At 53.4% G+C, this 26,881-nt stretch overlaps 1 protein-coding gene across 1 annotated transcript in view; it reads right to left on the reverse strand.

Moving 5' to 3' along the window:
• The window catches only part of ANO1 (anoctamin 1), a 157,086-nt gene that overhangs the window by 16,703 nt on the left and 113,502 nt on the right, over positions 1-26,881 (reverse strand). The window contains exons 8-15 of the mRNA XM_031943607.1: positions 24,278-24,343; positions 23,784-23,839; positions 23,051-23,092; positions 20,087-20,151; positions 19,206-19,340; positions 15,960-16,120; positions 3,212-3,294; positions 593-604 (exon numbers count right to left, since the gene is read on the reverse strand). Of these exons, the coding sequence (XP_031799467.1) occupies positions 593-604; positions 3,212-3,294; positions 15,960-16,120; positions 19,206-19,340; positions 20,087-20,151; positions 23,051-23,092; positions 23,784-23,839; positions 24,278-24,343 (620 nt within the window). The remainder of the gene's footprint in view (positions 1-592; positions 605-3,211; positions 3,295-15,959; positions 16,121-19,205; positions 19,341-20,086; positions 20,152-23,050; positions 23,093-23,783; positions 23,840-24,277; positions 24,344-26,881) is intronic.

Consider the following 26,881-nt stretch of genomic DNA (forward strand, 5'->3'; position numbering starts at 1 on the left):
CCAGGTCAGTTATAAAGCAGGACGCCAGCCCGGCCCCGGCAGGAACACGTGGCCACCTGCTCCCCAGGCCCCTTTGGCAGAGTCGCCGGAGCTTGCTGCCAGGTCAGAGCTGTGCCCTCTGGAGCCCTCCCCCTCCCTCGGCCCTCCTCCTCGCAGCCTCCCGGGAACTGCGCCCCCCCCCTCCCCGGGGCAGCTTCTGATATCTGGCAGCAGGCCCCAGGCGGCGCGAGAAGTCGCTGACCACAGAGACAGGCGCCAGGGAAGGGCCACAGAGCAGTCACAGGAGCGGGGGAGAACAGGCTCAGCAAGCACTGGCGGATGCAAGGACCCCCGCCCCCGCCCCCCGTCAAAAGCAGGCGCTCTGCTCGGCCCGGCTCGGAGAACAGAAATGAGAAGGAAAGACCGAGGGTTAAGAGATGCCAACACTGCTGGGAAGAAGGCAGCGGCTCCCGGGCAGGGGAGCCGGCCAAGAAGGCTCCGCCGGAAGCGGGGAGGAGATGAGACGCCGGCCGAGCATCAGGGTGAGCGGGAAGTCCCTTTCTGCGGGGAGACAGGGCGGGAGAAGGAAATGGAGTCACAAAAAGTTCCAAACCTTGACGGTCTCCTTCACGGATCAGTAAGTGGGGGGCGGGGGGGGGGGAGAAGAAAGAAACAAATTGTTAATCACTTCAAGTGGCTCTGGGGAGACATCCCCTCCAAATCACAATCTCTCTTTTTGCTGAGAAGCCGGGGAGAGTGGAGCTGGCACGGGGACAGAAGGGGTTGCTTGGGAATGTTCCATCCCGATGCCCAGCGGGTCCCCGAGTTTAGGAACTCATCCCTGTAAAGCAGCTTTCTATCGCCCTGCAACTTCCCGGAGGATGGGGTGGAATGGCTCACGGGAGGGAAGCCCGGGGTGAGTAATGACAGCCGAGCTTCTGGATGGGATCCTCAGGGCCCGTGTCTGAGCACTAGCACTCACTTTTCTGGTCTGTGAGTGCCTGGAGGCACTGCTGGCCGGGAGAGCGGCCCCACGCGCAAAAAGTCGCTTTGGAGACCTCCCGCCCTGGGACTCTTTCCATCCTCGCCATAGTTGTGGGGCTGGCTCTGAAGCCAGAGGCCCTGGGTTCAAATTCCAGGCCTGCAGCTTGTGAACGAGTGGCTGCCATGCTCGGGACCCTCCCTCCTGTCCAAAGCGGGGTCTTTCAGGGGCTGCCCCCCAGGAGGACCCGGCAGCACTGCTCCCCATCTTAGGTCTTCTGAGGCACACCCAGGACCGATATCTCCCCAGTGCGGGTCTAACTTCCCTGACAGAAGACAATCCTCCTACAATCTGAGTTCCGCTGGACCCAGGCCCCTCATTAGAAAATGGGAGAAGCCGGGCTTGGCGATCCTTGCTGACCCCACGTCTGGCCCTCCCAGACACAGTGCCCTGTGGTCCATTGGACACTCATGGTGGGGATGTGGCAGCCACGCCAAGCAGAGCTCCGGCCGAAGAGGGACCTTCCCCCAATTCCCTTTCTCTTTGCCTTAATTGCCTCAGATTTTTCCTAACTCACAATGGAAGGTGAGTCCCGGGTATCTCAGCACAGTGCCTGGCACCGAATAAAGCCTAATAAGGGTCAGGAGAGTCTTGTTAAATCGGGCTCCATGTGTACATATGACTTTACTTGTCTGCTCTCCCTGTGTGTGCCCGAGTCCCCTGCGTTCCTGCCACATGTGATCCATTCCTGCCCAGTGTATACCCTGCACACTTTATATATACCCTACATATACCTGCACGCATATTCCTTGGCCATCCATGTTCTCTACGTTTGTTCTCTGTCCAATATTTTTGTAGTGGGGCAGTTAAGGGACGCAGTGGATAGAGCATCAGACCTGAAGTCAGGAGGACCTGAGTTCAAATCTGGCCTAGCTGCGTGACCCTGGGCAAGTCACTTACCCCCAATTGCCTCAGTTTAAAAAAAAAAAAAGAATACTCCAATATTTTTGTAGTAACTTTTGGAAGAGTGTATCCACATAACAGGGACCATTTCTTGTCACTGAATTTTCATGGCTGTTTGATTAAATGTCTTTCGGGGGACAAAGGACTGTGCCTTCTGGTGAGCTGGTAAATGGGAGCACATCAGTGGGGGCTCGCAGGCTGTGGCTGTTTGTCGGTACTGACCCAGAGAATGCCTTTGGCCCAGGGCACACACGTGGGGTCTCGGGCGCTCCATTTTGGAGAACGATTAGGGGATGTTGGGGGATCCTCAAGGGACAAATTGAAGAATGGGATAAAATTATATTTGTGCTTCTGACCTTTAAGGTCACTCTACATCAAAATGGCTGTAATGACTGCTTTTGTCCTAGACACGTCTGACTATTTTGGGAGATTTTTCCCTCCTAACCCAAATGTCTAAAAGGGCTTTAAAAACGAACAGACCCGGAGAGCCCGCCATGAAGTGTCCAGGGACTCGTCATGGTGGGGAGGGCTTTTGGATGGCGGCCCTTGAGGCTTTGGGGTCTGAGCCCCAAACGTTTCTAATAAATGATCCCACTTTTTCATGTGACGAGATCCAAGGGCCCGGACTCAAGGAAACTGGCAATTACCGATGAGTCAAGGAGGGCATTTCTCCTGAGATCCCGGGGAGACAGAACCCTGGCTGCAAGCCCTTCCACCAAGCCATAATTACACTTTGAATCTTCCCTCCTTTTTTTAGATCCCAGAGGGCCAATGGGTTTTGTCCCCTTCAGTGTTTCCATCTTCCCTCCACCCCCTGGCTGCGAACCACACCCAACGGTCGCAGCGGTGAGCAGAGAGCCGGCCAGGAGGGGGAGGTTTGGGCCCGGGCCTTGTCGGTGGGAGTCGCTGCCTGCTGTCTAGTGTTCCCTGACAAGGCCGGCGGGCAAGCCTGGAGCGGGCCACCTGGCCCAGGCCCCGCTTTTAGCACCTTCCCCACAGCACCAGGGGAGTCTGGGGCGGCAGGAATCTCCATGACCGCGCCAGTGTGTCCAAAGCATTCCTGCACATACGTGGGGCAGGTCTCCCTGGTAACCAAACATGCTTCCAACACATCCCAAAATGAGTTCAGAGGCAGACCACGTGCAAGATTTTCCTTCTGCCCTGGGACAGGGATCACGTTACCGTCCCATACCACACTGAGACATCAAGTTCTTTTGGGACCTACAAACAAACTCCCCGGCGACCAAGAGGCGAGTGAAGGGTCCAGATGCAGCCTGTGGTACTGACCTCTTCCTCCTCGAACCCCGTCAGGTCCCATATATAGTTGAGCCGCATCTGTTTTCTCTTCCAGTGCTCCATAAATGTGGCCGCTGGACAGAGTAAAGAGAAAAGAAGGGAGTCAGTCGCACGGGCGAGCTTAACGTCCGCGTGGCTGGCAGAACCCACTTCGAGTCGGCTCGGAAAGCCCCGCCGGCTGCCGAGGTGATGATGAGTCAGTGCCCCCCCCTCCCCCCCCCCCACTGGGCTGGCTCTGGTTAGTTTTCTAATTCCAGGGACCTGGGACGGTCCGCCTCCAGCCTCAGCATCCCCTGCAACCCAGTCCAGCCCAGCCTCCCAGCCCCAAATCTAATGCCAGCTCTTTTGTGAAGCCTTCCCTGGGATCTCCAGCTGGAAACCATCCCCAGAGCACTCTGTCCTCCTCTCGAGACTTACCACAGTTTCCCTCAGAGTGATTTTTATCCAGGTTTTATGTTTCTATTAGTTCCTTGAGGGAAGGGACTGAGCCACATTATACAATCTACCTGGGAGCTCTTTCCCCATTTGCCAACAAACATCCAAGTCCCTGCATCCTTCAAATGAACCGACCCCTTCCTTTGACCTCACTGCCCCTTACACCGACTTCCCTTTTACTGCTCACTTTTCACCCCTTGGAGACTGGCTCCCAAACCCACTCTTGACTTAAAACTGTTCTCCCAAGGCCAAGGAAGCCAGCAAAAGCAATACTCTGTAGCCTTCGCCTGGTGGCCATTTCACTAGAGTCCTCCACAGTTTTCTGACACCACCGGTCCCACACACCCTCCTCCATGACCTGTCTCCCCACCTGTCTGGATATTGCTCCTCAGTTTCCTTGGATGGATGATCCGCTGGCTCCTGGCCCTCGAAGCTCATCATCTCTTCTCTATTTACCCAGACCTCCATCTTGAAGAGCTCACCAACTCCCATGGGCCAATTGCCACCTCTAACTTTCAGATCTAGAAATCTTGCTCTTGAGCATCAAGCCCTGACCTCTTTTGACATTCTACCGTAACGTCCTCCCGGATGTCAAACTCAACTTGTTCGAATGGAATTCATCCCTCTGGCCCTACCTCAAAATGCTCTGCAGTCTCTGGGGAGTAAGTACCCCTCTCACTGCAGCTAGCTTCCCCCCATAAAACCTGCCTCGCTTTCCTGCCCCCCTCCAATCATCTGTCATTTCCAGGGAGATCATCTCTCTCCATTTGTTCCACTCCCATGGATCCCTCCCTGTTTCAGGCCCTCAGCATCTCTCAGCACACTGTTACCCAGCATCCTTTCCCCCAGTCCCAGCCCATCCTCCCTGCAGCCTCCATCTTGAGATTTCTAAAGGGCAGGTCTGATCGTGTCATCCCACTGTTCCTTGCTCTTCAGATTAACTCTTTAGTCCGTATTTTGGGAGCTCCCCCAGAGGTTCCAACAAAGCCCTCCAGGCTTAGTCCACATCCTGCTTTAGAGGCTCGAGCTCCAAGGCTGCAGCTCACTTGACACCCGGCTCCCCGCCGACTCACTTCTCTGGGGCCAGGTGATGGGACTGAGAAGGGCGGATGTTACACGTGTGGATGCAGAAAGAGCCCAAAGAGAAGCTTCCTAGGGAAGGGCCCCTGGGGTTCTTGGTCCCAACATTGCCTGGCCCAGAGCGATCTCAAGACTGGCTTTGGATGGCCTGAAGCAAGGCAGGCGCCCGCCAGATTATACCAGGGACAATGAACATCAAGATCATTCAATCTAAAGCCTTCACTACAGAAGCCAGAAAGCAGCCGCCCCTGGTTGCACAGCTAGCCAGGGCCCAGCCGGGCCTGACAAATAAGCCTGCTAATTGTGAGCCACCCTAGGTCTGCGCCGGCACTTTGGGGGTGTCAGGATTGAGACCCACGGCCAGCAACGTGAACAGACAACGCAGCAAGCAGGAACGTTGTCGTACCTGGGGCTCTCTTGAACTCAGGCCCTTCCTCCTTCCTTCCCCTCTCTCCTCCCTCACTCTTTCATGTTTTAAGTTTCACTGCTGTAAGTCCTGATCTGTAGCATTTGATGATTTCCAAGGTGGAAATATTCATACTGTAAATTTAACAACCGGCTCCCCTCTCTCCTCCCTCACTCTTTCACATTTTCAGTTTCACTGCTGCTAATGAGTTTTTTAAATATCACAATCATTTCTAGAAATCTTCTACTTCAAAATGAAGTTTTCCCTTATGACTGAGTCAAACTGGTTAAGCACAAACACCCATGAAGTGTCATAGATGATCATTTATGACCTGGTATGATGGTACATGTTTAACAATTGGTTCTCCGGGGGGGGGGGGGGCGCGGGGGGGAAGAAAGCACAAAAAACTTTTAAGGTTATGCTTAACATTTTTTTCATCACTTTCTGAAGCCTAGGTAATCAGCAGAACAATAAAGCAAGTCTGTCCCCAGGGCCAAGCAGGACAAAGTTGGCCTAGATCCCCTAGATCTTTTTCACATGGACTGCTCCAGCAACACCTTCCCTTTTGGAAGAAAGGAATTGAAGCCCTGGGGCAGCCTCTTATTTCTCCTTATTGATAACATCTGGCCTAAATGGGCCGGAGCTTAATTCCTCCCCTCCCTCTGTGCCTGATTTCAATTTAATGACTATTCTGAAGGCACTACTGTGTGCCAGGCACCAGAGGCACCGAGATAGAGGCCTGCCCTTGGGAGACCAAAAACCCTATGAAGCAGTGAAGAGAGAAAGCCCAGTGACCAAGTTGTATTGAATGGGAGCTTATATTAGGATGGGTGGGTAGATCTGCAGAGACAGAGATGAATGGTCCTAAGCAGGTTGATAAAGAGCCGGTTGTTAAATTTTCAGTATGAATATTTACACCTTGGAAGTCATCAAATGCTACAGATCAGGGGTTGCTTTATTGTTCTGGGGACAGACCTAGGAATGAGGGTAGATTTGGCCTTGTGGAATGGGCAGCCTCCAGAGGCAGTGACCTCCCTCGCTCATGCTGGAGGGCCTCCGTATCTGCTGGGCAGTGGACTCTTATTCGTGGGTGGGCTCACCCCGGATGGCTTCGAAGCTTCACTGGGCCTCTGAGATCTGGGGCCTCCCAACCTCTGCGGCTCTCACCTGTCTTTCCAGCACCTGGAAGGCTGATTCTTCCAAGGTCTAACCCACAATCTTCTAACTGAGTCATGAGGAAAATAACCTATTTAGTCTTCTAATGAGAGTTCACTTGAATTATAGTCTTGGGCTTTTTAATTATAGTAGAGAAACCACAGTGTGATCTGCCCTAAATCCTCCCTCAGTTTTGGGATCTAACTTATTAAATTGCATTCAAGGCTCCAGCTCTTGGCAGTGGGACGAGAGACACTGACCCATCTTGGAACATCGCTTCCCCACAGGAGGCCCAGGTCACTGAAGCCTCTCCCACTGTTCGAGTTACTGGGTTCCGTGTGGACACCCATGAATGAGGTATCATTTCAGAAAACCGAAGCTAAGAACCGCAGCCCCTCTGAGCACATCTCAGCCGGTCCCATTGACTAACGAGGAGAAATGCCCGGTTTTCAGATGAGAAAGCAAGCCGGCAACATGGCTGGAAGGGTGAAGGGGGCTTGGCTCCTATCTCAGTTACTAGCTCTATGAAAAGCCTTTTCCTCTCTGGGTCTCAGTTTCCTCCACCTATAAAATGGGTTTATAATGCAACTCTCATCCTTGGATTTTTCTTTTTATTCACAACGATCAAAGTAAAAAGTCTTTGGAAAATACTTTCCTCACTCCTAAAAGTCAATGATGGCTAGGGGGTGTTAAGGGTTTTAAAGTGGCAGGAAATTGAAGAGGGGCTGAGCTAGGCTTGGGATCTGGGTCCCCTGATGACAAATCCAGCTGGATTTCAAAGTCCCCAGAGTTTTCCAATCCCGGGTGAGAGCGCTGTAAAAAATCTCTGCGATTACAGTCAATTGTCTCAGTCGCGGGGCTGGCTGGGCCAAGTGAAACTGGCAGCCGCGTCGAAGACAGCAGGCTGGAGGTGATTCATCTGCCACCCTCAATACCCAGCTTTGTTCCCACAGGGATGGCAAGGCTGGGACCTGCCTCAGATGGAGCTCAAGGCCGGAAGCGGGTTGTGGCTGTGTCGGGGGCGGAAGGGGGGCAGGGAGTGATGAGTTCAGACAGAAGCCCAAGAGGGAGAAGGATTTAACTGCCCCTCTCTGGGGGAGGCTCCATGTATCTGAGCATCCCTGGGTACAGCAGACACCTCTCCTGCAACAAGACAACTTCCTTTGCCTAAATTGCATCCTAAGACTTCCGAAGGCAGCACTGGCCTCAGAGTAGTCACCTGTCTGCCTTCCATAGACTCAGGACCTTGAGCAATTAATCAGTCACTCAACAGATCCTTATTAAGCCCTTACTCAGAGCCAGGCCTTATGGTAGGCCTGGGGGCTGTTGTTAAAAAGCAGAAAGCTGGCCCTGCCCACCCACGAGCTTATGTTCTAATGGAAGAGACGGAGTTACGTTTAGCTGGACTAGACTGGGCCTAACATAGGAAGCGGGGAATCTCCTGAGGAGGCTTTCGGGGAGCTGGCTGCAGGGCATCGAGGGACAGAAGGACCCGAGCTGGTGCCTCTGGGGTCAGCCGCTTCCCGTGCCTGGTCTTCGGCAAGGGCAGGCGCCCAGTCCCTGGGGAGCTGGGAAGGGAGAAGGAAATCCCATGGCAGCTTCCCCACTGGAGTCTTCACTATGTATTCTCTCCACCACACCCTTAAGGAGTGGATACAAAAGCCTTTTTTCCCCTTTTGCCTAATTTCTCCCTGGTGACCTGCCAACATGCGCAGTTCTGAGCCTGTGATGGCTTGCTAAGAGCACATGCTGATAAAACGCCTATTCTGTGGAAGGTGCTGTGATAGGGAGACAAAGGGGAAAAATAATATGGTCCCTGTCCTGGGGGAGTGTATGTTTTCCCGGGGGACAGCAAGCAGGGATGCGGTACAGCAACCCAGGTTGGAAGGGGTTAAGGCAACGATGAAAACCAGATGGAGTTTGTGAAGAAGGAAAGAGAGCATCACAACTAGAAGGAGTAAGGAAGGCTTCATGGAAGAGGAGATTAGCCTTGAAGGAAGAGGATTCTGAACAGATGCAGGGATGCCCGTTCATGGGGCACCCTGGAAGTTTCCATTCTTGGCCCTTGATTCTGCCTATGTGGTGGCTCAATTCTGGGAGACTCTGAGCAGTCCCTTAGTCCTTTCTCCTCCCTGTGACATCACCAGGGACATGGGGTACTAGGTCAGCTAAAAGAACAGCCACATTCTGCCTCTTCACCTAATGGAGGACGAGTGGGTGGGATGGGCAGTGCCCTTTGCCGGGATCCTGCTGCTCCTAGCCTTTTATGTTGCGTTTCTTTCCTGGGCAGCTAACACTGTTCTCAGGTCGATTGTAGTTAGCCTTGGGGGCAGCCCTGGAAGTCTGCTCGCTCTGACTTCTGAAAGACTGCCTGGACCTGGCTAGGGGCAGTTCCTGCACCAGAGAAGATGGTCAGTAACAAGAGGGTTGGCCCAAACCTCAACCCACAGTTTTACCCAAAGAGATGGACTGGGAGCTTGGGCAGTGGAAGCTGAGGCGAAATGAAAGATGCCTTAATTAGCCATCCTGCAACCACTTTATGTTCCGATGAAGCTTAAGTATTAAGTTGTTAGAAGTCAAGTTACTAAATACTAGTGAGACATTTTGTTAACATGAGCTAGGAACCTTTTATATTTAGCATTTCTTTTGTGGGAACGTGGGAAAAATTTCTTTGTAGGAATAAGTTATCTGTTTTACATGATAAAAATCCACACATTGAGTATCTTTGACTCTCCCTCTTTGGGGAAATCCTAGAAGTGAGTCATAATCTAAATTATGAGTAAACTTATTTCTAAAGGTGCCAGGGTAGGGATTTAATGAGCCAAAGAATAGGAGAAAATGGTGCTTAACTGCTCTGATTATATGACAACGTTTCCCAGGACTGACTATAGTTCAAACTATAAGTTTGGATCCAGGAAAGAAACTTCTCCTTTCTTTGGGAAGGAAGTATAGTAGTATGTCAGTCCTGTGGGCCCACCAATAGTTCCACAAGGTTAAACAGGGATGAGGAAGGGAAGCATTCCAGGTATAAGGTTTTTTTTCTTCTAAAGGCAATTGGGAGCCCACTGGATCTATGAAATATATAGTAGGTTCTCAGGAAATATATATATACATCACATATATGTTAATTGAAGAACCACATGAAAGGGCTGTGAGTTATGCTGAGTAAACTCTGCTTGGTTAAAGCAAATGGAAATAATGTTTGTTGAAGCAAATTAAATTGAATTGCATCATTCTCCCCTGTCCACCACTTCATGACATACTTTTTTTTTTTTTTTTTTGTAGAGAATAGAGTCCCTTTTGGGTAGCAAGCATGAGGATGAATTTGAAATCATAGTGCTGAGAAAATATCATTAAGGTTCCTTCCAACTTTTAAAATCCTTTGAATCTCTGAGTAACCAATCCATGTCCTCAAAAGTAAGGGAAATGGGGTGAGGACAGTAATCAAGTTAGTTAAAGTTACTTTATATTTCTGGTAGAGTTGACTAAGCTGAAGGAGGGTATGTTGAATTACTGACAGTGGCCATGTGGTATAATAATTCAGCTGGGTTTTTCCTTCAAGTATTTAGATGTTAGGCCATTTAGTGTGAGCGTAACACATGTACATAGATACATATAAAACTATTTAGTACTGACATTGTTTTATTATCAGTGGAGCATTTAAGTTTAATGTAATTTGCCTTCATGAATGGATGCTTTGGAAACAATGTCTCTGAAACATAACTATTTTTAATGTTTCCTAATCTGAGATCAAGTCTGGTACTTCTGCTTTAAAAAAAAAAAAATCATAATTCTATTCCCACTCTTCATTTTCACTCTATAAATTTTTATGTTTTAAGTGTGTTTCTAAATTCTAAAAATTAAATATTTAATGGTTAGGTTTTGCTTCTTAATCAATTTAGCCACTATTCTCCATTTTATGGGCAAGTTCTATCCATTAACATTCACAGTTATGACTGAATTTGTTTTCATTTCCATTAAATTCTATTAAAATGTTTCTCTTCCTTCCTCTCCCTTTTTCTTATTTTAATTGTAGTCAGCATATGGCTTGAAGAAGAGATTCTGGGCCAATAATTTAATTTTTTAAAAATGGCAACAGATAAAGGGCTTTAAAATACAGGATGAAGTAGTTTAGATTTGACATGACTAAGGCTGTGTTCACACATTTTATATCCACATTTTCTACAGGCCCCTTATCAAGTCTCTGTGATTTGGTCAGTGTTTACAGTTTCTCCACTCTACTTTACTGCAATTTAATAGAGAATTTTTTGGAAGTCAATTATGATGTAAAAATTCAACCCCTTAGGAGGAATCCTTCAGTTTCTAGCTGGGCAAGTCTTTAGGAAGGGACAGTAGCTGCAGGCTTTCCAGCTGCACTTGCCAGAGGGTGTATTCAAAGAAGGGTTTTCCTCCCCTATATTAAGAGACCTCAAGGACACAACCTCAAGGAGGATGCTAAGTAGACTAGTTAATTACCCACATCTGGTGAGTTCTGTCCAAATAATCCCTGAGGCAAACCTGTGCAACCAGTCCCTGGAAGACTTCAGAAGAGTGCAAATAACAAAGCCTCCAATTTCTGCAGTCAGGCTTGATTAATTGATTTACAAACACTGCCCTCACAGAGCCAACCAGAAACAAGCTCTTCAAGGATTATCCCTTCTGTTTTGGTAAATGAAGAACTGAGGCTTCCAGAAATCAAGTGATATGTTTACAGCTCTAAGTGTAAGAACTGGGGGGCCATCTTAGGCTTCCTAACTCTAAGAATACATTAAGCAAAAGAGAAGGAAGAGATGAGCTGGGAAAAAGGGGATTTAGGATTTTGCTTCTGCTGGACCAGAATTTACTGAACTCAAAAATCTTCTACCTTTCCTCCTATGTAAAATGGGGAAGCCACTGTATTTACTCTGTGTATGCTCTTATATGGATGTGTTATTTCCCAAGATTATGGGAGAACCTTGGGAGCAGGGCTAACACAAAGCCCAGCATGGTCCCTGGCACAGAATAGGTACTTTGCAAATGTTTATTGGTTAGCAGATGAAAGGACCTCTGACCCCTCTGCCGGCCTGTTCTTGCCCATGGTAAGAAAATTCTGCAGGAGCTGATGGGTAATTGGGGGGGCCCTGAGAGAATCAGTGGCTTCTGCGTGCTCACTTTGCAACAAACAAGCCCGGGTTTTTATCTACCTGCCTCAGAGGCCCCGCTGTTCTCAGAGGATGCCCACAACAGCTTGCCTCCAAATGGCAAATGAGGGTTGTTGGCAGAAGCGGTCCCTGGAGAAAGCCACACGCCCTGGGCCTGTTTCCCCCTGGCTCTGCAGATGGGCTCGGAAGGCTTCCCTCGGGAGTGCCAAAGGCCCGGGAATTAGGAGCTACAAACACATTTTCAGAAAGCTCGAGTCCTGTTTCTGAGTGTTCTCCAAGCAGCGGTAACCTTTCCCAAGGGCTTAACCCCGTCCTTCGGCCTGAGATCCTGGATGAAGCCTTTCATTCCTAAGCTCCCCGTTTGTTTCCTCATTTCCCCGGGGACCGATTGCTTTTAACACAGAACTAGAGAACACAGGAAAGGTCAAGGTGCTTCTCCTCTGCCAAAAACGCTGAGACCTTTTCTCTGCTTAGAAACTTCTTCCTATCATTTGGAAATTTATAAACAACGGGCGCCATTTTGATCTCGGTGGAGCAGCCAGCTGCGTCTCTGGGGGACAATTCCATCAACAACAAGCTAAGGAGGAGGGGCCCAGTGAGAACAGGGGCACATTCCTGATTCTGTTTGTCCACGACTGAGCGACAGAGCCTAGATTGGGAGAAAGGGGAGCAGATTCCCTTCCCAAGGATGTAGGATCGCTTCCACTTTGGAAGAGCCCTCATTGGGCAGAAGGTCTCCCAATCTCAAGTCTAAATCTGCCTCTGCAATCTGCTTCAGGCTCCCTTCTCTCCTCTCTGTGGCTAAGCTGGTCCAAGCCTGGACCCTCCCCATAAGGGCCCTTCAAAGATCTGAAGACAGCTCACCTGACTCATGGCCAATTTCCTTCAATCCGTCCCCACGTGATACTCTCTCCAGAGTAGTTCTTGCCCTGATCTATCAAAGGGCAGAGGCCTGTGCTCTGGCACAGCTTAGTAGGGATCCCCCCAGAGGGATAAATGTAGACTTTGGTCCATTCATCTACTCATTCCTTCCCTCCCTCCCTCATTCACTCAACAAGCATTTGTGAGACTCATCTCAAGCAGATCAGGTCCTGTCCTCTTGAAGACTAGTGCTTAGTAGGACCAGGAGGAAGGCAACTCTGCTACAAGGGACAATGGAAAAGGGAGACGAGCTGGGGTTGGAGCAGGACCGGGGGAGCCCCCCTGCGTTAGGGCCATTGTCCTTGGAGCCAACTGGCTCCTCTAAAGATCATCCCCAGGAAGGGCTGAGAGCTTCCCGTTGGCTGCTCTTTGCCATTTCACACTTGAATGTTTGTGTTGTTCTTGGACATTAATCCCGGGGTGAACATGGACCTTGAGCTCTGGAAGGAGCTGAGCCGTGTTCTCGACTGGTCTTTGGCTCTGACGCGCCACAGAGTTACGGGCCCTTGGCGAAGGAATCCAAGGACAATCTACTTCTCACATCACTCGGACGTTTCCCTTCCCTCCATCTCACGGGAAAACATGGCTCTTCTCTCCAAGGCAAACTCAACATGCGCAAGGAGTCTCACCCCTCTCCATGCTTCCTCTCTCAACTCCTCCAACTAATGTTCAAAGTTCAGTCAACTGCCCCCTCCTCTGCTGACTAGAGCCAACAACACATTGCCCCATCCTTAAAATCACCCTCCCTTGGTCCGACCAAGCCCGACGGCTGTTATCCCATTTCTGGTCGCCCTCTTAAACCCTTTGGGAAAGCCATTGACCTTCCTCTTCTCGCTCCTCCCTATGACTTCTACAATCCAGAAACACCAGCTGCTCTCTCCCAAGGTTCCCAGGTCTCCTCATCGCCAATTCTACTGGCCCTTTCTCCCCCTCCTCCTCTGTGACCTCTCAGCAGCCTTTGACACCAGAGAGAGCTTCTTCCTCTGACCCACCACACCCACTCTGGATTTGGGCCACGAGGCCCTGAACCTTGTACGGTTCTTCCCTGGGTGGCTCCTCCTCAGTCTGCTCTGCTGCATCATCATCCAGCTCGTGCTACTCAACCACGCATGTCCCACTGCCCCAAATTCCTGTCAAGGCTCTTCTCTCTGTTTTATATCTCATCAACACTGAGGATTCAGGGATCATCTCGATGCCTTTCATCCACGTCTAGCCTAAACGACCTGACCTCGAGCCTCAAATCACTAACTACTTCTTAGACATGTAAAGTTGGGTGTCGATACCTCAAACTCACCAAACCTAAAACTGAAGTCATTCTCTCTCCCCCTTCCTTCCCTTTCCCTGTGCTCCAGCCAAACCTTCCTCCTTCCAAAGTTGGATGTTCCACCCCCTAAGTCACCCAGGCCAGCCAGGTCACCTCCAGTTTCTCTCTCACGCTCATTCTGTATGTCCGATCGTTGCTAAATCCCATTACTCTTCTTCTGCAACATCATGATGCCCGACTTCTCCACTCGACTTTGTCATTTTGTACCTGAACTATTGCAATAGCTACTGGGGGGTCTGTCTGTCTCCGTGCTCTCTGCTCAGTCCATCCAAACATCCAATTGCTAGTGATTTTTGCAAAGCACAGGCCTAGTCAAGTCCGTCCTTCTCTCTCTCTCTCTCTCTGTCTCTCTCTCTGTCTCTCTTTCTCTCTCTCTCTCTCTCTGTCTCTCTCTGTCTCTGTCTCTCACTCACACACACACTCATTGAACTTCAGCCCTGACTACTTCTAGAATCAGATATAAAATCCTATGTCATGACTTTTCCTAACCTCTCAATCTCCTTCTAGACTCAACTCACCGTCTCCTATTCTAGTAAGCCTCTCCCAGCCACTGCGTTGCCAGTGTCTCCCCCGTGAGATTACCTCACTTTCCGCTGTATGTACATTATTCACACCAATCTCCCGCTTTAGACTGGGAGCTCCTTGAAGGAGTTTTTTAGCCTTTCTGTATATCCCCAGCACTGGGCCCATTACACAGCAGGTTAAATAAAGGCCTGTTAACTGACTGACCCTAAGCCTTTGAGGACATTAGACACTCCCAGACCAGGCCCCAGTACACCTGACAGTCCAATCCAAGGAAGCCATCGCTATTTCATGGCTCCCAAAAAGAGGGCCCATCACTGAGGCTTCTGTTGCCCTCCCTGAGATGCCGGTCGCCCTCCAGCAGCAGCTGCTGTTTCCCTTCCTGTGACTTACTCACCACTGAGTATTTTCCACATTACTCTAGAATTGTAAGATTTCTGGATGACCTTGAACTTTTAGGCCATTAAGAAGGGCGCCATCTTAATTAAAAAAAAAAGACTCACGTCGTTTACCCGGTCTTGGATTACTTGATGTCGAGGGGGGATGGGGAGAGGGAGGGAGAAAAATCTGGAACCCAAGGTTTTGCAAGAGTGAATGTTGAAAACGATCTTTGCGAGGATTTGGAAAAGCAAAGGCTGCTATTTTTAAAAAGGGCACAATATTCTCTGTAACTCAAACACGTAACTACCTTTCCTTTTAAAAAGTCTAGGGAAAAAATAAATAGGGAAATGTAAATTGATTTTTTAAAAGGCCACACGGGGTAGCTGGGGGGCACCAGAAAGCATCAGCTCTGGAGGACGCCAGGGTTCAAATCCAGGCTCCACCATGTGAGACTGGACACAGTCAGTCTTAAACCGCCCCTAAAAGACATGGAGGAGGGAGGGCAGCCAAGTCCTCAAGAAATGGCTCTCACTATGGAAGCAGCACTCAGCATTTTAATGATTGGAGACGGCCCCGCGGCTATCCGGCCCCAGCATGCCCGGTTCACTGTCCCAGAATGAGGGGGTGACCCCGGGACACTGCAGCCTGTCCCTCCTTTGGGCCTCGGGGCTCCTGGTTCTAGACCAGGCCAGTCAGTGCCAGCCCCGAGAGCTGGGGCCTGCTTTAACGCCTCCCGAGTGCTGCAGGAGGATGGTGAGCACCAAAATGGGGCCGCTGATCAGGCCTGGGGAGCGCCGTAGCCCTCCCATCCTCTGCCTGTGCCGGAGGCCTGAGGAGACCTGGGGAGCGCTGTTAATCCTCCCATTCTCTGTGCCGGAGGCCTGAGGACCATGGTCCCTCTCCTCCTCCGGCTGACGGGCAAAGGCTGTGAGAGAGCCTGAGTGGGGGACCCGGCGGTTCCTCTGCTCTAGAGCTGCCGCAGGCCGGCCTTTCAGGAATAAACAAGGAGACGTCCGAGCTCACAGATTCAGAGCAGAGGGAGCACCCACATCGTCTGGCCCGGCCTCTCATTTGGCAGATGGGAAAACTGAGGCCCAAGGGGACCCTGAAGGTTTGGGTCCGAGCTCACAGAGACAGCGAATGGGAGCAGAAGGTGACAGAAACCTAGCACCGTGTGCTCCCTCCATCAGCCCCCTGGAGAAGTGGGTACAGCCCCCCAGCACCAGAGGCCAGCCGCTTTCATTCCCCCCCCTGCCTCCACTTCCGGCAGCAGCGAAGCCCCCGTGGGGCCACTTCAGGAGGAGGGGACCCAGATGGAAGGCCGTGGCCCCCTCTCCCAGGCCAACCAAGGCCGGGACCGGACCGCTTACTCACCCCACAGCGCCATGAAGATGGAGAAGAAGACGGTGGCCGGGTTGTCGAAGAAGTGGCTGGCGCGGGCCGTGGCGCAGGCGGAGCTCAGCTTCCAGTAGCTGCAGGTCCGGTCGCACAGGGGGCACATGGTGATGTTGTTACGGTGGTCGCACATCTCCATGCTGCAGAGAGGGGAGAAGACACAGGCTTGGGTCCAGCCCCAGGGGTGGGGGCAGGGGAGCTGGAGGGGAGGACCAGAAGGAGGACCGGCCTTTGTGGTCCCCGAGCCAGCCTTGGATGGGGCATCTCACCCGGGGAAGGTCCACCCCGCTCTCCTCCCACCTTGGCTGGCCCCCTCCCATCCACCTCCCTTCCCTGTGGTTCTGAGACATCCGAGACCCAGCACAGTAAAGTCCAGGAAACAGTGGAGGACGAGCAACTACTATTGAGCATTGCCATCGACTGCTGCCATTGCCACGGAGTTTTAAGCTGGGGAAACACTGACAGACTTTCATCTGATCCCCCAGCAATCTTGGGATGCAGCTACAATGCCATTTTACAGAGGCTGAGGCCAGGTCAGGGCTTCCCCAAGGCCTTGATCCCACAGCTTATCCATTCTGAGATGCTGTATACCTGCTCCAGGTCCCGGGGCTTGGAGGCGGCTTTCCGCCAGTCCCTGGGGTGGCCATTCAGGCCCCTCTGGTCTTACTGAAGGCCCTGGGGAGGGGACGGCGCTGGGGAATGGCCACATTGCCCCTTTCCCCGCCCAAGGTAAGCCGAGGTCTGCGCTCCCTACTCAGGAACTCACCTCTGGGACTCAGGAGCTCGGTGACCCTGAGTCGCGGGTCCCAGTGACCTCGGCTGCCAAGCAGGGACAAACCCCCCACGGGGCCCAAACCCCTGAGCATCTGCTCTCCCTCTGAACGGGATCACTGCCCCCCCAGGCAGGGCTCAGAGCCGGGCCCCACGGCCCCCAAACTGTGTACTTTGGCTCCTCCTTTTCCTTCCTTGTTTCCTTTTCTCCCCAAGGTTTGTTCTGAGTTCCCCCTTTCGGGAGCCCTGCAGAAAGGCTCCCTTTTATTCTACAACTGAGGGATTTAGAAAGAAAACACAGGCCCAGGTGCCCGCTGCCCATCTCAGCGCCCCACGCTGAGCTTTCTCTGACCTCAGAGTCCGCTCCAGTTTCTTGGGCAAACAGACCCCGGGCGGGAAAGCTGAGCTTCTTGGAAAGCGCTGCCCCTTGGCCCCCGGCCCCTTCCCATCCCCTCCCCTCTTCCGGACTCATTCCCAGCCCAGGAGAGGGAGAAGGGGGGGTTGGCAGCTGCCGGGAGCGTCACACATCAAGGGAAAAGGGCCTAGGTGGCTTTTGCTGCGTTCTCCACAGAAGGGAAATCACTGAAGTCCCCGGCTCCAGGAGAGAGCTGGCCAGGCCTTGGGGGCAGCCAATGGATGGCATTTAGGGCCAGCTGGTCGTGCCCACCTTGTCCCTTCTGCCAGTGGGACCCTTGGCTCCCCTTAGGGCCTGGCTCCTTTCTGGTCACTCCAGCCCCCGGACAATCGTCACGTCCCCGGCCACAAGTGACTTTGTCCGGCTTATCTCAGGCCAGGGGTGGGGACTGGCCCCGGTGCCCAGGTCCCAACGCGCACCAGTCCTGAACACTTCGGGGCCCTAGGAGCCCTCTGAGAGGGGGCATTGTAGCACAGCTTCCAAAGAGCAGTAGGCCTGCAGATCTCAGGCCAGTCCTTTCTATACCCACACTCTCGGCCTCATTGGGAAGATAAAATAAGGTGCTGCCCGCAAAAGGCTCAGCGCGCACTGGGCAACGAGGGGCTTACTCAAGGCTTGCTCCCCTCCCTCTCTGGGCGCACCTCGCTCACTTGACCCATTTGCTAGATGAAGAAACTGAGGCCAGCAGAGAGCCAGGGAGATGACTCCATGCTTGTTAAGTCTGTGTTGGGTCACATCTCTTTTTTTTGTTGTTGTTTTTTATTTCTTTTTTGTTTTGTTTTTTGGTTCACGTCTCTAAGGCAGGTTCTGTAAACAGCCATAAAACTGTATAGAGCCAAGCTGGGATGTCTTTTCCCTGGCAGGGCCTGAATCTGCCTTTCTGGAGCGTCCACGCGTGGCTGGTTCTGCCCTCCAGGCCCTGGCACAAGTGGCTGGCGCTGAAAGGCCCCTTATTTATTTTATTTGCAAATGGAGAAAATGATCCCAAAAGGACAGAAAGAGCACCAGGGGCTCTGAAGCCCGCGCCATGTGCCAAGCACTGTGCTTACTGCAGAGGGAGTCTCTGACCTCCAGGGAGCTTCCACATCCTGGAAGACAGTATATACTGATGGGGGGGGCAGTGGCTGAAGGGTGAGGGGGACCCCACTTCCCAGGAGCCAAGCCAGTCCTGAAGCCGCTGGTGTCCTAGCACTGAAGCAGGCAGCAGCACCCAACAGGGCTAAGAACCGGGCTGGGAGCCACTCACTTCCCAAGTCCCTTTCCTCTTACGCTTTGGGCCCCCCATTTGTAAAACCCAGGAGTTCGGGGCAGTGAGCTCACAGTGGCCTGTGATGACCAAGACCAGGGGCTCGAGCAGCCCCTCAGGTCCTGGGCTTTCTCCCAGATCCAGGCCCCTGCGAACGTTGCCTTTTTTCAGAGCTGACACTAAGCCCACCTTTGCCACCCAGCCGTGCTCAGGAAGCAAAGGCTTCGTTTCTGCAAAGCTCCCCCACACGACTGGGCTGATGATGGGCAAGGGGGGGGGGCAGAGAAGGCTTCAGAGAGCCTCGGGAAGCACCCTGCCCACCCCCTGACTTCCCGGGGTGGGGTGGGGCAGCCACTTTCAAGTTACATGGTGTCTAAACTCTGACCGAGAAGAACTACAGGAAGACCGAAAGATCCCAACTGGCAGGAACATTTATCAGAAGGTCCTGTGCCCCGGAATGACTCTCGTTCTCCCAGTGAATCCACTGAACTACTTGGTTCGCTTCCAGGGACCCTCCTGTTTTCCTCAGGAGGGATGAAATGGCCCTGGAGGCTCTCAGGGTGAAGAGCTGACCCCTGGAACCATCGGATGATGACATCCAAGGACTTGGAAGCGGTGGGAAGGGAAAGGCCATGTGGCCCAATCTCATTTGTAGGTGAGGAAATTCAGGGTCAGGGAGGGGACCTGAGCGCGGGCCCAGGGGCCGATGACTCTAAAATTCAGCTCTAGGGATCAGGACTCGTAATCACATTGAACACTTTCAAGGGGATTATTATTATTATTATTGCCCTACCTGGGTATGTTATCGTCGACAGTGAGACACCCGTAGAGGAAGACGATGATCCCGACGATGGAAGCTGGAATAAGCATCTCAGTGTAGACGCCCAGCCAGGCAAAGTACAGGCCCACCTTCTCTCCAAAATACTTCCTGGAACCGAGGAGAGGGAAACACACGATTGGTGAACTTGTGAAAGCTGCCCCTCTCCCCCATCCATCCTCCAAGTCCCGCCGCTGGCTGGCTATCCCAGGGGTGGAGAACGGGGTCTGAGTCCCGGCCAGTCCTCCCTTTCTCTCCTCCATCCCTCACATCTCTGCCTCTCTCCCCCCTTTCCCTCCCTATCCCCCCAAGGCTTCTCCCTCTCCTCTCTCATTTTGACACAAAGGGATGATCCTGGCCTTCTGGACTGGCCCTCCTGTCCCTTCATTCTCCTGAGAAGAATCTTCTGCTCAGAAGAACAAGAGAAAGGGCTTCCTTGGAGGAGGTTCTCTGTTGCCTGACTTCCCCCTCCTGTAACGTGTCCCTGGCGCCTCCCTCCCAGCCGCCCAGCTGATGAGCTAAGGGATGGAGAGGCCGGGGCTGGGGAAGCTGTGGGGGCCCAGCAGGAAAGGGGCTTCTGCCTCTAAGTGGGGCTTCCTTCGAAGTCCCTTGTCTATCTTATAAAGACCCGAGGGTCTCGGGATAAGACTTAAGTCACCTCACTGGACAAGGGGAAAAAAAACCTCCTGTTCTCAAGGGGAGTGGGGTCGGTAGAATGAGCCCCAATCTCCTCCAAGTTCCATCAGTTTCCACTGTGGCGAGTCCTATTAGGGACTTGGACTCCCTTTCCCTGAGGGACGCGGCCGGTTTCCCATGGCCTCTAGCTAGAGGGGCCGTCTGAGGCCGAGTCACCTCACCTGATCAGGTCAATGGGCTGGTACTTGTAGAAGGCTCCATAGGTGGCCCACTCCTCACACAGAATCTGGAAAACAAAAGGGGGAAGGAAGGGGAGGAAATCCTACGGCTGCCTCCTCCGTGGCACAGGAATCAAAGGCCTTGCCTGGGGGAGGCGGGCTGGGGGCTTTCCTGGGTCATTTCTGGACGTTTAAGGGGCAGGAGGATGGCGGTGGGGGCCGGGCCTGGAGGGCCGAAGATCCAAGTTCTTGTGCTGCCTCTGACACATAACGCTCGTGTGATCCCCAACACAGCTCTGAGTTTCTACAAACGAGTGGCCTCTGGACATTAGCGGGTGCAACTTTTGTACCCAGAATTCTTCTCCCCATGAAATTTCCTTCGGGACCCCACCCACCACCGTGGGCAGGAAAGCATGGGCTCTTTGTTGGAAATTGTGGGTTTCCTGTGCTCCGGTCCCTTGAGTACACCCACGCTCTCCATGAGAAACAGCAGAAAAAGCTCCTCGGAGGGGACAGCCGCATGGGGACGGCCTTCGGGGCAAACAGAACATGGCTCGGTCTCTCCTGGGAGAGCTGGAGGGGCTATTTATAACCTTTAGGGAAAACAGCCCCCTCGCACGCACAAGCTGCCATCCCTGGGACCCTGGGGAACGGGGCGCCCCCGCCTTTCAGGGAAGGGCTCTGTAGCAAGGTGAAGTCTCTGGCCTGGGGAGGAAAGCCCTCCCCCACACAACCACTCCCCTCCTTTCCCATCGTGTCCACACTGTTCCCTTCCTCCCTGGAAGGGTGGCCACCAGGTGGGCCGCAGACACCCATACGGGGCACATGCTGGGACCAGGCACGGAGCCCCCATGTTTCAGCCCTCTCCTTGCCCATCACTCCATCTGGCCTCCACTCCATGTTGGAACTGCTCAACCACTGAGCCTCGCAGGAAAGAGGAACCAGGACTTTATTCTCCACCACGTGGATGGATTCACTTCCTTCCTTCCTTCCTTCCTCCCTCCCTCCCTTCCTCCTTTCCTTTCCTTTCCCTTTTCCTTTCCCTTTCCCTTCCTTTCCTTCCTTCCTTCCTTCTCTCTTTCCTTCCTCCCTCCCTTCTTCTTCCCCCCTCCCTTCCTCCTTTCTTTCTTTTTTTCTTTTCTGAGGCAATTGGGGTTGTGACTTGCCCAGGGTCCCACAGCTAGGAAGTGTTAAGTGTCTGACACCAGATTTGAACTCCTGACTTTAGGGCTGATGCTCTGTCCTTGTGCCCCTAGCTGCTCCTCAATTGCCAATTTCTACAAGTTTCCTGCGCCACATCCAGGGCCACATGGGACTCTTGGCTGTATCCCCTTAGGGCAACTTGCCATTCTTGCCTGGACACAGGAAGGCCCAATAGCATTGCTGAGATTTGTGGGACATCTTCTGGAGAAAGGGTAAAAGGCCAAGCTCTGGGTAAAAGACCAAGCTCTGGGGTAAAAGGCCAAGCTCTGGGTAAAAGACCAAGCTCTGGGGTAAAAGGCCAAGCTCTGGGTAAAAGGCCAAGCTCTGGGGTAAAAGGCCAAGCTCTGGCGTAAAAGACCAAGCTCTGGGTAAAAGGCCAAGCTCTGGGGTAAAAGGCCAAGCTCTGGCGTAAAAGGCCAAGCTCTGGGGTAAAAGGCCAAGCTCTGGCGTAAAAGGCCAAGCTCTGGGGTACATAACTGAAACCAATCCGATGGCCAATGACATTTTTGATGGCCTGGGGCAGCAGCCCGGCAGTGCCACGTTCGGGATGTTGGGGGCCCTCCCGATGACCTTTAACATTCTGTGATGGCCCAAGGCGAGGCCGTCTGCTGAGGGGAAGGGGCTGGGGGCTCAGGGAGGGAGGGTCACTCTGGGGATCAGACAAGAGCCAGGTGTGGGCGGCCATCCCTGCCTTCAGTGTCTCTCCTCTCCAACCCATCTAAAGCAGCTGTGACCATGTTATTAATTCCTGCAGTCTCCCTCCTCCCCATAATCTGCAGGGGCTCCTAGTCACCTTTAGGGTCAAGCATAAGCTCTGCTTGGCCCCTGCCAGTTTCAGTATTTATTATTTGGCTCACTCACCCCCCGGCGCCTCTTTCTCCCTTTGTTCCTCACACACACCACTTTCATTTCCCATCTCCAAGCCTTTATCACACCCAGAATGCACCTTCTCAAGCTCTCTGGGTCTCTCTCAGAATTCTGCTTCCTTCAGGGTTAGCTCCCCTTCCATACTTTCTACGCCTCCTCTCCGCCCCCCCCCCCACTACCTCCCTCATATTGAAGGTCTATGGGTTTGTTCCAAATGCACACTTACATATCCCCTCCCCTATTCTGCGGAGCTCAGGCCCATCTTGCTTTGGACTCAGTGTCTCCAGCACCCAGTGGGCCTTTGATAAATGGCTGCTGATGGGTCCACAAAGTGGCTGCCCAGGAATAGCAGGAGCCATTTAGATCGGCACAGGGACAGCCTGGCCCCTGGCCAAAGTCACTGAAGGTGTTCACCAGGGATTCTGGGATCCCCGACGGAGAGGCGTACAGGAGCTCTGAGGCCATCAAACGGAACCTAACTTACAGCCTTAATTTAGGAGCAAACTGACCCAGAGACTCAAGCGATTTATTGGGAGTCATTCAGCTATAAAGGGTCCAAGGCAGGACCTCACGCCGGGGCCTCTGACCTGAGCCCAGAGCACTTGCCCCTGTGCTAAGGGAAGGACTTGAGCTCCCTGGCTTCCTCCCCCTCAGTTCCGGAGTCTATCTCCTCCCAGAAGCCCCCCCTGTTCTTAGCATTTGCTCCCTCTGCCCACACTCACACATGTACCCATCAGCCCGTTCTCCCCGTAGAATGGAAGCTCCTTGGGGGCAGGGACAGTTTCTATTTTTTTTTTTCCTGCCCCAGAGCTCAACTTTGGGTCCTGTGCAAGAACAGGCACTTAATCGATGCTGCACTGGGACAAGAAATCCAGGGAAGACCCTGCATTAACTTACTTTTCTGTCATTCATCTCAACGTCTTCTCCTTTAAAGTCACCCTGTTTTTAAAAAAAAGAAACAGGAGTCATATGACTAAAAGAAAAGGTTTAAGTGGACCCTTCAACCCTTTCCAGCCCCCACAGGCTAAGATGGAGGATCTAAGCAGTCCCATTGTACAGGTGAGTAACAAGGAACAAAGCCCTCGGCCGAAGCTCCCGCTCTGGGGATGGAGCCCAGCCCACAATCCCCTGCTTTCTCACCCGCTCGCCCTCCCTTGCTACCAGTCAGTCCCAGTTCTGCCGTAAGCACACATGGAAAACTCCCGGCTCCCTGACCTGTCCAGCCTAACATTCTCAACTTTCGCCCTGTTTCTATAGGGACGGAGGAGCAAGTGCTTCCTTCTTTAGTCTGCAGGCCGCTCCCATCTGTGCGGGGCTGGAGGCCCGGGGGTGCGCCCAGGAAGCCAGGCTGAGCGGAGGCTCAGCCCCAGGGGAAATACGTCATCCCTCAGCCGGGTCCTCGGCCAGCCCCCTCCCTGGGCGAGCCTTCCTCGGTCCCTTGGTCCGGCAGTGTTCTCTCCTGCCCAAACTGGATCAGTGCCGGCAGATTTACTGGCCGGGGACCAGAGGAGGGACAGATGATTTTCGGGGCCGCCATCACGGCTCGCCGTACACAGCAGGCGCTCGGGTTGAACCAGGCCACGAGATGCCCCCCGCCCCCCAACAGGGAGCACACTCTCAGACCACTTACGTCGTGCAGGGGGTAGGCCGCGGTGTAGATCCCATTGGCCAGGAGGCTGGTGATGCCTTAAAAGAGAGAGGCAGAGGAGGGGTTAGCGGCCGGCCTGACGCCCCCCGTCCTCCTGAAATCAGCAGAGATCTCAGCCACCGACAGAAATCATCCAAGAGAAATCAGAAATCTGGCTCCCCCGAAATCGGAAATCCCGGGGGCCGTTCTTCCCAGGGAGGCGCCTCCCTCGTGGCTGTTACTGAGCGGAAGAGTAAAGCATGCTCGATTTTCGGATTAGAGTCCCAGAGGAGGAAAGGCCGCGGCTGGGGGCCCGGGACCGGGGACCACCTGCCCGGGGGGACAGCCTGCAGACGGGAGAGGACGGAGAGGTTAGGAAAGGGCGGAGGGGCCGGCGAGGAGGAGCCACACACCACCGAGATCAGTCGGAGATTGTTTGAGAAGCAGGAGGAAGAGTTTCCCACAGCCTTGGGCAGGAGTGGGAACATGGCACTTACCGTATTGACCACATTTTCTCCTTTTACTTAAAAGGGCAGAATCCTTCTTTCTTGCCTCTCCTTGCCCTGTTTACACATCAGTCTATTAGTTACAGGAATGGGCCTCCAAGCGACTTAATGTTGCATTTGGAAATAAAAGGAACACTGATGGGAGAAGGGGGATCGGGGACTCGGGAAGGCCGGGGACCGTCCCCCTTGGGGGGGGGGGGGCTTGGACCCATGCCGGAGCCACCACACTCCTGGGAGGCGGCGCTCCAAAGGGCAGGCTTGTTTCTAGAGGCGTCTCAGCCAGCCCCCAGTCAGGCCTGGGGGTCCCGCTTTTCGTAAGCATGTGTCTGGGACAGTGGGAAGGAGGCCGCTCTCGCATCCCTCCCCAAAGGCTGCCAGCGGGACACGAGTCGTGCTTAACCTCCGGGACCACTTTCCTCACCAAAAAACGGGAGGACGGCTCTGGCCTTGAAGGGATCCCAGAGAGTCCTCGAGCCCAAGCTGTTCGCTGGCCCGGAGCACCTTGTCCTGGGGGTCTAAATGGAGGGGGGAGGGTCCTTGGGGGAGTGACTAGGTCACCTCATGGACTGGGCCAGAACCAAAGGGAGGGTTCATGGCGGAGCAGGAAGTTGGGACCTACATCCCAAAACGATTTCTCCCCCTGACTGAGTGACCTTACATAAGTCATTCCCCCTGTAAAATGAGGATCTCTGAGGGGCCTCCCACTAGCCTTGTCAGCCTGGCTTCTGTCTCTGAAGAGGAAGGGATTCACTGCGAGTTTCTGCCTTTCCCCTCACTCCAGCCTCTCTCCTTGGCCGGGCCCAGCCAGCCTTCCCCACCCCCTCCACTGGCCGCAGGCCCTCCCCTCGCCCCGGACCATAAGCCCTCCAAGGACGGGGACTGTGAACCGCTCCCATCCTGCCCTCGGACACACTGCAACAGAAGCCAGACTGGGCGGGGAGGGGCCTTCCAGCAGTGGCCCATGAGCAGGAGGGCAAGGTTCGTCATCTCATGGGAGTCTCCCAGCAACCCTCGAGGGCACTGCTATTAACACTCCCGTTTTATAGACAAGGAAACTGAGGCAGACGGCTTTCCTGTCTGCCTTCCCACGGGCTCCCCGACCCATGTGAGTGAGGCTCCCTAGGAACTTTCCACAGTTACTCTGCCCTGACGGAGGGAAGCTCGCTGGGCTCCAGAGGGGCAGCTCCCAGCATTCTGTGCCTTGGCTGGGCAGGGATGGGAGCGTGGGAAGCATCCCCGTTTCCATGGGGCTCTCTAGGAAGCACAAGGCCTGGGGAGTGGCTGGGACGTCACTTCACTAACCTGGGTCTCCTCACCTGGAAAAGGAGGGGGCGGGACTGGAGGCCCTCTGGGAGCCCCATCAGGACTGGGCCATGAGGACCAGACCATTGGGACTGGATCATCAGGACCGGACTATCAGGACCAGACCATCAGGACCGGACCATCAGGACCGGACCATCAGGTACAGACCATCAGGACCGGACCATCAGGACTGGACCATCAGGTACAGACCATCAGGACGGGACCATCAGGACCGGACCATCAGGACGGGACCATCAGGACCGGACCATCAGGACCGGACCATCAAGACTGGACTATCAGGTACAGACCATCAGGATGGGACCATCAGGACTGGACCATCAGGTACAGACCATCAGGACGGGACCATCAGGACTGGACCATCAGGTACAGACCATCAGGACGGGACCATCAGGACCGGACCATCAGGTACAGACCATCAGGACGGGACCATCAGGACTGGACCATCAGGTACAGACCATCAGGACTGGACCATCAGGTACAGACCATCAGGACGGGACCATCAGGTACAGACCATCAGGACGGGACCATTAGGACTAGACCACTGGGACCGGAGCGCTCTTTTTTTAAGTACAGTCCTCCATCTCCCACTTCTTTGCTGCTCTCCCGGCTGTCCCCAGTGCCCAGGATGCTTTTGCCACCTTTGCCCTCCCTCAGAGAGCCCCCCATTACTTGGCATTTTATGTGCATTAGTGCATTGTCTCCCCGTTACAGTGAAAGCTCTTAGGGAGCAAGATCCTCATTTTGCCTTTTAAAAACCCCTGGGCACACAGAGGGTATTTAATTATTATTCTATAATTACAATAATTCCTAACAATTATATTTAATTAATAATATTTAATATAATATTATTAATAATTATATATATAATTAATCAGCGGTAGCCGGTTGCCCAATGGATGACTCCGAGGGTCCCCTGCTCTCCTCCCTCCTCCCTGGAGGAGTTTCTGTGGCTCAGGCTGTCCCAGCGGTCCCACTCTCTGAAGGCGGCCGGAGCTCCGGCCGCTCAGGGCAGGTTTCCCATTGCCAGGGAAGTAGAAGGAAACCGGAGGCTTAAATCTGCCCCCCCACCCCCGGTTTCCTTGGGAGGATCTGTCGGCTGTGGTTAGAATTCGCATCCCTGGAAACAGACTGACCCCCCCCCCCCCGCTCTGAACCACAAACCACTCGTTTGGGCTCTCGGTGGCATGGTGGTCACCGGGAGGCCCCCCGGGGGCCGGGACATGGCCGGGCCGGCTTGTCCGTACTCGGCCAATGGCTCCTAGCCCAGAGGAA

Source organism: Sarcophilus harrisii, chromosome 6, assembly GCF_902635505.1.
Source record: "Sarcophilus harrisii chromosome 6, mSarHar1.11, whole genome shotgun sequence".
In the NCBI taxonomy this organism is placed as follows: domain Eukaryota; kingdom Metazoa; phylum Chordata; class Mammalia; order Dasyuromorphia; family Dasyuridae; genus Sarcophilus; species Sarcophilus harrisii.